This window comes from Dermochelys coriacea, chromosome 2 (assembly GCF_009764565.3).
Source record: "Dermochelys coriacea isolate rDerCor1 chromosome 2, rDerCor1.pri.v4, whole genome shotgun sequence".
Lineage (NCBI taxonomy): Eukaryota > Metazoa > Chordata > Testudines > Dermochelyidae > Dermochelys > Dermochelys coriacea.
In genome coordinates, this window is record NC_050069.1 from 210122623 (window position 1) to 210132171 (window position 9549).

General features: G+C 43.3%; 1 protein-coding gene across 13 annotated transcripts in view; it reads right to left on the reverse strand.

The window, feature by feature from the left end:
- STK31 (serine/threonine kinase 31) overlaps positions 1–8472 on the reverse strand; it is an 82889-nt gene extending 74417 nt beyond the window's left edge. For 5 of the 13 annotated variants that reach the window (XM_043509171.1, XM_038391308.2, XM_043509174.1 and 2 more), the window contains exons 1-6: positions 7817–7925; positions 6459–6497; positions 6327–6379; positions 4415–4513; positions 3535–3609; positions 267–425 (exon numbers count right to left, since the gene is read on the reverse strand). In XM_043509171.1, the coding sequence (XP_043365106.1) occupies positions 267–425; positions 3535–3609; positions 4415–4513; positions 6327–6379; positions 6459–6486 (414 nt within the window). In that variant the 5' untranslated portion in view covers positions 6487–6497; positions 7817–7925. The other 8 variants (XM_043509175.1, XM_043509170.1, XM_043509173.1 and 5 more) reach the window with 7 other exon arrangements.
- Positions 8473–9549: the final 1077 nt, after the last annotated feature.

The following is a 9549-nucleotide window of genomic DNA, read 5'->3' on the forward strand; positions in this document are numbered from 1 at the left end:
GCTCCTAAGACCATCCTTCATCTACTACTGGCTAGATAGCATCTTCACGGATTTTTTTAAGATGGCCATTCTGGCTTTTAAAATTCATTAACAGTGAGAGATGTGACTATCTTACAGATATCCCCCATGTTTTATATCTCAGCTTGATGAGTAAAGACATTCTCACCATTCATCTTTTATGGATTCCTAAGCATGAAAATTTGTAGATAGTTGGTTTTATTTGTTACACAGTTCATCATCCACTCATTTAGAAGTCTATCACTTACCTGGTCAAATTGATTTAAATCTTGGTCAGGAGGAATCTGTAGTCCCCAGAGTCTATACTTTTTAGCAATGCTGGGAAACTGCAAGTTCTTTGGAATCTCAACTATTTCTGATCGATTTAGAATCTCAGAATTTCCATAATCAATGTATAATACTTGACACTGTGGCGATAATATAAAATATAAATAAGCATAGCTGCTACAAGTCTACTAAGTAGTATGTATTAAAGTATACAGTACTTAGAGGACTATACATCACTTGTGATGCTAGTGTGTGAGTCCTAAAGGGAGTTCTACATCTGATCAAGGGCAATATACAGAAAAGATAGCTATGTCCTTATAGAAGCAAACCTACTAGGTAGGAGAAGTCACAGCTCAAACTTTCCCATCAAAACTGAAAATTAAAATAAAATCTTGATTTACAACTATAAAATTTGTTGTCCTAAGTTACTGTGCCATTTTTATGGTGAGCATAATGCATTTTCAAGGTCAAAGCTCTTCCATTTTCTGTTTAAAAATCCTGAACATTTATTATCCTCAACTCTTCCAGGGTAAATCTATTCTCTATACAGAATAATCATTAGCACCCCTTACCTTAAGCTGGGAACAATGATGTCATTTAGAGGAAGCAACTGCCATCTCTCCTCAAGTACAAAACTATCAATTTCAGTGCAACAAGCTCCCAATTGACAGATGTCAAAAGACCTTGACAAACAACTAAGAAGTATCTTACAGTTTCAATATATGAAGAAAAAAAATGGTATCAGATATTAAAAAAACAAAACAAAACAAAAAAAACAGTAAGATGGAGATACAAAAGGCAGTAAGTGTGTCTGAAATTACAATGGGTTCTCAAAGGAAATCTTTGGCAGTTTTATTCTAATACTTTGCATAAACAGCTAAATATTTACTAAGTATGTAAACAATTTAAAAAAATTCTTAACAATCTTTATAAATATCCATTCATTGTTTCATGAGTCCACTTCAGCCCATTCGAGTCTCACAGTGCAGGCTACAGTTTTTGCGGTATTTCCAAGGAGATATATTTGATGATTAAAAGTAGGTCTGAAAGCAGGACATTTCAAAGGTTAAGCAAGTTGTATGGTGTTTTTACAATTTCTTATGTTAATTCAACAGCTCATGTACCAATGTTTTTTAAATGAAAAACCACATTCAGTTTTAGTTTTCTTCTAATAATTAAAGTTGGCTTGCTAGCAGCTTGAGTTTTTGGGAAGTAAATATATGTATTGGTATATGTACTCATATTACATTTGGAGTCTGGGATGCAGGACAGGCTCTGAATTTGGGGGGGGCTCTGGGCTGGGGGTGAAGGCTCTGGGGTGGGGTCAAGGATGAGGGTTTGGGGTGCGGGAAGGTGTTCCAGGTTTGGGGGGTCTCAGTGCTGGAGCAGGGGATTGGGGCACAGGTTACCTCCGGCAGCTCCCGGTCAGCAGCACAGCCTGGGTGCAGAGGCAGGCTTCCCACCTGTCCTGGTGCCGTGAACTGCACTATGACCCTGAAGTGGCCAGCAGCAGGCTGGCTTCTAGGCAGAGGCACGCAAGCCTCGGCGTGGGGGTAGCACTCGGAGCCCCGTGGCCCCCGCCTGGAAGCCAGACCCGCTGCTGGCCGCTTCCAGGACGCAGCACGGTGTCGGAAGAGGTAGGCACTAGCCTGTCTTAGCTGGGCAGCACCGCCAACGGGACTTTAACATCCCAGTCAGCGGTACTGAGCAGAGCGACCCAGTGCCTTACATGCCGCAACCCAGTACTGGGTCGCAAGTCAAACTTTGAAAAACACTGAGTTAGGGAAAAATCCCAAATTTAGCACCTCACTCTAACTTTATTTTTAAGAAAAAAAACAGCTTTTCACTGATAATTTTTCCAGTTTTAAATCTGGCTATGAAATGACATAGGAAAAGTTGTGAAATCAGACTGTCTTCGAGTGCAGAGGTGAAATTACAGGAAGCTCCCAAATCATGTGGACATCACCATTTCAAGTGAGGGTAATAAATCTCTTATGTTTGGATATCAAAATTACCAAACACCACTAGCCTGGGAGCTTAAAAAAAAAGGGCACCTGAAAGCCATCAGTATCAGCTCTAATATTATTTCAGTGAATGTTATCAGTCAGATCCCAACTCCCATTTTCTCTTCTCATAAATTTTGAAGTGAAATGGTGCTGCTTGATACCCTGGCAAGTGTGCGTGTATGACTTCAAAGGTATACACAAACTGTACCAATCTTCCCATCACCTTAAAGCTTCCAAAAGAACTTATCACTTTAACACACAGGTGGGCAAACTTTTTGGCCTGAGGGTCACATCTGGGTATGGAAACTGTATGGCGGGGCATGAATGCTCACGAAATTGGGAGTTGCAGTGCGCGAGGGGGTGAGGGCACCGGCTGAGGGTGCGGGCTCTTGGGTAGAGCCAGAAACAAGGAATTCAGAGTGTGGAAGGGGGCTCCGGACTGGGGCAGGGATTTGGGTGCTCTGGGCTGGAGCTGGGGATGAGGGGCTTGGGGTGCAGGAGGGTGCCCCATACTGGGATTGAGGGGTTTGGCTGGAGGGAACAGCATCAAGTCTGGGCCAGAGGGGTGAGGGCTCCGGCTGGGGGTGCGGGCTCTGGGGTGGGGCTGGGAGGTTTGGGGTAAAGGAGGGTGCTCCAGGCTGAGACTGAGGGGTTCAGAGGGCAGGAGCAGGATCAGTGCTGGGGCATGAGGTTGGGGCATGGGAGGGGATCAGGGGTGCAGGCTCCAGGCACTGTTTACCTCAAGCAGCTCCTGGAAGCAGTGGCATGTCCCGCCTCCGGCTCCTACACGGAGGCACAGCCAGGCGACTTTGCGTGCTGCCCCCTCTACAGTCGCCACCACTGCAGCTCCCATTGGCCACGGTTCCCAGCCAATGGGAGCTGCAGAGCTGGCGCTTGGAGTGGCAGCAGCGTGCGGAGCCCTCTGGCTGTCCCTACATGTAGGAGCCGGAGGTGGGACATGCTGTTGCTTCCAGGAGCTGCGCAGAGCAGAGCAACCCCCTGATCCCACTCCCTGACGGGAGCTCGAGGACCAGATTAAAAGGTCTGACGGGCCAGATGCAGCCCACGGGCCGTAGTTTGCCCACCCCTGCTTTAACGTATGCCCCAGGCAAGTAACCATAGATTTAGATTTTTTTTAGGCAACGATAAGCCTCAGAAGTATATCATTTTTTGTTTCCATATATTTGCTTTTAAAAGTGATTCAGCAGTAAAGAACAATAATATCCTTAAGTGTATTTCCTGCCTTTTCATCACTGATCACTTGCTGTATTTTGCATCTATACCAGCATTTATCTTCAGAAAAACATCCACCGTAGATCTGTAAATCAGAAGAGAAAGTGGCATTCTGTAAGCATAAGTGCACCTCAAAATTATATACCACAGTCCATTACAACATTTATTTTTCAAAAGTTTGCAATCTGGATATTTGCACAGTATTGAAACAGAGTGGCAGTTCACCTAACTCAGTATCCTGTCTCCTATGCTAGCATACGCTGAATGCTTAAAAATATATAATCTTCAATACATCTTGTTACACAATACGATACTTTGAAGAAATGTTTTATCATGCTGCAAAACATGTTATGTATTGGATTCATAGAGCTTTTGCTATGTGCCATGCTACACAGTTTTACAGACAATACTAAATAAATAATAAACAACAACAATAATAGATATGAAGAAGGTAAATGCCAACCACAATATCCTAGAGATTTCTGGATTTTATTTTTTTAATAAAATCAAAAAGGTGATCATAAGAAAAATCTAATTTACCCTCACACATATGCAGTTCAGGAGATGACGTAGTCTTCTATGAAGCAAGTTATAGGTAAACTTAAGTAGCATAAATTTTTTTTTATGTACGTATATAAACATATACGTACACACACACCCTAGAAAATTTTCACCATTACTCTATTTTGCATTTTTTTTTTCCCCCTGAATATCTGGGCTTTATCTTTTAGTTGAGAGAATAAAAAAAGTCATATTACTAAAAAGAATTAAAAAAAAAAATCTAAGAAATCAGTTGTGTAGAACAAAGATTTTTACATGTGTAAAAAAAAATTAAAAAAATTTCACACACAGACACACAGACACACACACACACACACACACTCCTTTACCTTAGTAAAATCAGGATTGCCAAAAACTGAGTTGGCCTGAGGACAAACTTCAGCCAGTGCACGACTTAATTTCAAGATGTCATTATTTCTACTGATGTTCTAAGAAGTAGGAGGGGAGAGTAAAAAGTGTTAGCTATCATTTGAAAGCCTTTAAACATCTGTTGCAAAAGCCAATAAATAAGTCAAAACATCTACTAATCCTGACACCACTGCACTGCCCTGACAAGTTTCACCTTCTAAATTTTGAACTGTATATACAAGCTTGTTTGCAATTTATTTCCAACACTGGAAAGCGACTTTAAGGGGTTAGGGAACATACAATGGTGAGATGTCATTCTAGCAGAAAACTGGTCTGAAAAAAATATTTACTTTAACAGCTTAACTTTTTTTGAGAGAGATTTTGTGAAAATGACAGTCGTAAGACCTTGCAAAAATGTGATTTAAAAACTCATATAATGTGAGCATTCATGTGTTTTTGAGACTATGTATGTAGCACTCCTCTTCCAACATTATGGGAAAAGGCAACAACTTTTTTATATCTTGTTTTCCTACTTGTAGGAATAATTGTTTGGTTTGACTGATGTGAACAAGTCCTTTTAATTGTATTTTGGTCTATCAAGTTGTAAAAACCTGTATCAACTACAGATGATGAGACATCTATTATATTTTATTTTAAGTTCAAATTATAGACAATCCAGAGTGTGGAGAGGGAAAGAAAAAATTAGTGTAATAAAAATGACTTTTGCTTATCCACTAAAAAAAAGTAGGAGAACACTAGAAAAATTCTAGGATTAAGTGCAGAATGAATAAATTCAAATTCTAAAGAAGGAAATTATTACTAGTGATAGCTCTAATGATCTCCTTAGAAGAAAACAGTCAATGCATAAATTTATAAGTAGTTTAAATAAACTCATGTATCATAATGAGTCTGTGAGTACACATACAGTTAAGCCAATACTTGAAAAGACTTCCAAGTAATTAAGAATACTGTAATTAAAAAGGACACCATCAACATGATATCTAGTGAATTAAAAAAAAAAAAGTTAAAAGCAGTTTCAGGTAGTGTATCTGCCACTGAGTCCCCCTACCAGTTTTGGATTTTACAATCATTTACTCTATTTTAAGTGTTGCTTTTCCTGACACTGTGTGCCCACATAAAGAATTAGGGATATTGGCTATATACAGGAAAGTGAAACCAACTATAAACAAAGTCCTGTCAAATTCACAAAGTAAAAAACAAGACAATCTTAAGTGTTACTTGTAACACCACACACCTGACAAAACACACGCATTACTTATACCCCCAAAAGATAGCATGTCCATTCTTTAAAGTTATGTACCCGAGGATGAGCAACACAGACCAAGTTCTCATTAAAAGCCACAAAAAAGTTACAGAAACCTCCAACCTGGTGTGCTGTTCCCATTCTAACTTGAGAGTCACAATAGATTTTTCCATTATTTTTGTTTTCTCAGAATGTTAAAGTTAGTCATGTTAAAAGTTTAAAGGTCCCAAGGTCAACTTTCCTTACTATTCCTGATCCAACATTGATAGTTCTAATATTCAAGCTTTTATGTAGGACCTACTGTACATTGAATAGAGTAAGTCCATGCAAAATCTGAGTTGGCTGATGGTCAGTAGTTTTCTAATCCAATTCAGAAGGCAATATGTGACTCCTGTTTATGTCAGTATTAAGCAACTGAACAGCTGGATGGAATATTTTAACCACTTTGTTGGATGTTCAACTTTGGAGCCTAAGGAGTTTCTTTTTTACCCCAAGTCCCATTCATATATCCATCAGGCATTTCAAATTTTGTGTAAGTACATCCCTGTCATTTTTGTGTGAAACAAAAATGACAAGAACACACACCTTACTAGAATAGCTAATTCAAGAATAAGTTTTTTTTACATCACCTGCGCCCAAAATGTCACAGCATCTTCAACATGACAACCAACCACATCTCCAACTGGGAGGGGAAAAAATATTTTAAATCAATTCTGAATTTCAGTTGTTAACAAAGGAAACAATCTATTTTCCTTCAGTACCTTTATTGTATCCTGTGTCTTCATCCATTACGACAAATCCTGAAACAATACAAAACATCTAGAGTTGACTTAATAGTAGAAATTCAGGAACAAATAACCACTTTACTAGTAAAATCAATATGGAATTCATGGAGACATGCATGGAGCCACACAATGACATTTTCCAGTCTCTTTTCAGGCTTTAAATGCAATTTAATTACATTGTAGATCTGGAAATAGAATCTGTCCCCTAAATAGTGTGATCAGAACCAACAATGGAAGGAGAGGACATTTTTCCTAAAGACATCAAAACTAATAGCGGTGCCATTCTCCTCCCCTCCCCCAATATATATGGGAGAGCAGAGGGCTTTGTTCTAAGAACTGTATTTAATAACCTGGACGATTTTTCCGATTAGAATTGTATGAATACGGTTTAGGATCGCCTAATAGCATGCATCCGATGAAGTGAGCTGTAGCTCACGAAAGCTTATGCTCAAATAAATTTGTTAGTCTCTAAGGTGCCACAAGTCCTCCTTTTCTTTTTGCGAATACAGACTAACACGGCTGCTACTCTGAAACCTAACAGCATCTAAATGTTACCATCAAATCTACAACTGTGTGTAAAGGGAGCATATTTTAAGCAGGGCCCTATGGAAACAACAGCTTTGTACGGTACTTCTGATCTAGATGGCAAAATACCAGCTTCCCCAAGAGACAATCCTGCTTTACCTAAACTGTTGCTAGTATAGGTACAACTGTAGCATGGAAAAAGTCTAATGGTCATCAAGAGATCCCATCAATAAAGAATTGTCTGTTCATCTTAATAGTCCTAAACCACTGACTCAACTGCCAACTTCCAGAAAATACATACAAGTGTCTGATCATTAATCCGCATTTCAACTTTTTCCAGTTGGGCCTTCATCTGACTATGGCAGCTCCACCAGTACAAGCTCCAAGCTGACCTAGCACGGTTTACAGCAATGCAGTTTACCGTGATTTGAAACCAACTGGTTTTTACATGGAATTCCTCTAGCTGGCCTTACTGGAAAGGGCCCTTGCAGCCTGGTTTTTAAGCACTGAACCCCAGGCTGCTGTGAGCATTTAGTGGGAGTGGATCCTGGAAATCCGTGGCCTCTTGCCGGGGGCCTGGCTCCCAGAACACATGCCGCCCCCGCTGCTGCCCTTCACACCAACCCCAGTGGCGCAGGCCAACGGGAGGAAGCGTGCCATGGTCTTACAAAACCCCGGCCCCAGCACATATTGCACCCGTTCCCCGGCGACAGCGGCCAGGATTAACCCCAGGAGCGCTGCACCGCTCCCGACACCGAGGAGCCAGCCCGTGGCTGCACGTCTCGGATGCGGGGACGGGGGAAGGTTACCCGCAGCGCGTGCTGCCCGTGCAGCGAGCCCCCCTCCCCGCGCGCGCGTGCGTGCAGCTTAGGCCTCCAGAGGCAGCAGGGCCGGGAGACGCGCGCCCGCGCGCCCGCCTACCCTAACGACCCAGCGAGGGACCGCGCCGCTTCCCGCCCTGCGCATACGCACGGAAACCCGCCCACGCCACGCCGGTGCCCGCTCTCACGAGACGCGTCAAGCGGCGCGCGCGCCGGGGGGGAGAGGTTGAGAGGCCTCGTGCGGCCGCGAGGCGGGCGGGGCGCTCGGCTCGCTGCCCTCAGCGGCTCGGCGCCTCTGCCTCCGCGGGCGCTGCGCTAGCAGGGGCGAGGGGTGGAGACCAGGGGGCGGCTTCGCGCCCCTGTCAGCACAGGGATTTAGTTCAGAAACAGAGCAAATAGTTGGATTTTGAAAAAATCCTCTTCCCCGCCCACACCAACAACGGGCTTCGCACCCCCCCCCCACCCCGGCACGAGGCCATGCCGGGTGGTATCTCCTGCCCCACACGGCTGCCCCGCATGGCCACGGCTTCGGCCCACCTGGTTCGCCAGCGCCTGGCAGCCTCCCTTCCAAGTCTCCCTCCTGCAGTGTCACTTCCCAGCACCCGCTCCCTCGCCCACCCTTCGGCAGGCGCCTGGGTCTGTCTTCTGAGCCCTTCCCTGGCGTATCCCTTACAGAAGATGCTTCTTCCGGTTTGAAAGTCTTCGCTTCAACGTGGTGTTACAGCCGTGCTTAATGTAGGGTAGCCAACCCTCTGACATTGTCCTGGCGTCTCCAGGAATTGAAGTGTGCATAATTAAATCTTCAAGCAAAGATTATGTGGTGATGAGACGTCCAGGAAAACTTCCAACCAAAATTGGCAACCCTAATACTTAACCCTGGGTGTGACACAGAAGGCACCGTGGCAGACACCCTGCCTTATGCTCACGATCACAAGAGATCAAATGTAATTGCCATGTTTATGTTGTGGATGTTTCTGTGAAAAATAGAGCCTTTTTTTTTTCTGGACCAGAAGAACAACCGCTACTAGTAGACAGAAAGGTTATCTCCTCTTCGGGGGACAACAGGCTTTTTCTTTTCTCTCTTTGTACAGCACCCAGCCCAAGAGAGCACTGCCGTAACATAAATATTAACTGCAACTACCCTGTTAAAAGTTCCCACCACCGGTATGTTCTCATACAATTAATCTTTTCTTTTAAAAGAAAAATATTAAGACTCACACCTCAGAAACTCATCACTATCTTAACATGTCTCATCCTGATTGCATACAGGAAAAGAACCCCGGATAATCAGGAACAGTATCCCCGATACTGTCACGGCTAACCTGGTGGCTGAACTTTGTGACTTTGTCCTCACCCATAACTATTTCACATTTGGGGACAATGTAACCTTCAAATCAGCGGCACTGCAATGGGTACCCGCATGGCCCCACAGTATGCCAACATTTTTATGGCTGACTTAGAACAACGCTTCCTCAGCTCTCGTCCCCTAATGCCCCTACTCTACTTGCGCTACACTGATGACATCTTCATCATCTGGACCCATGGAAAAGAAGCCCTTGAGGAATTCCAACAGGATTTCAACAATTTCCATCCCACCATCAACCTCAGCCTGGACCAGTCCACACAAGAGATCCACTTCCTGGACACTACGGTGCTAATAAGCGATGGTCACATAAACACCACCCTATATCGGAAACCTACTGACCGCTATTCCTACCTAC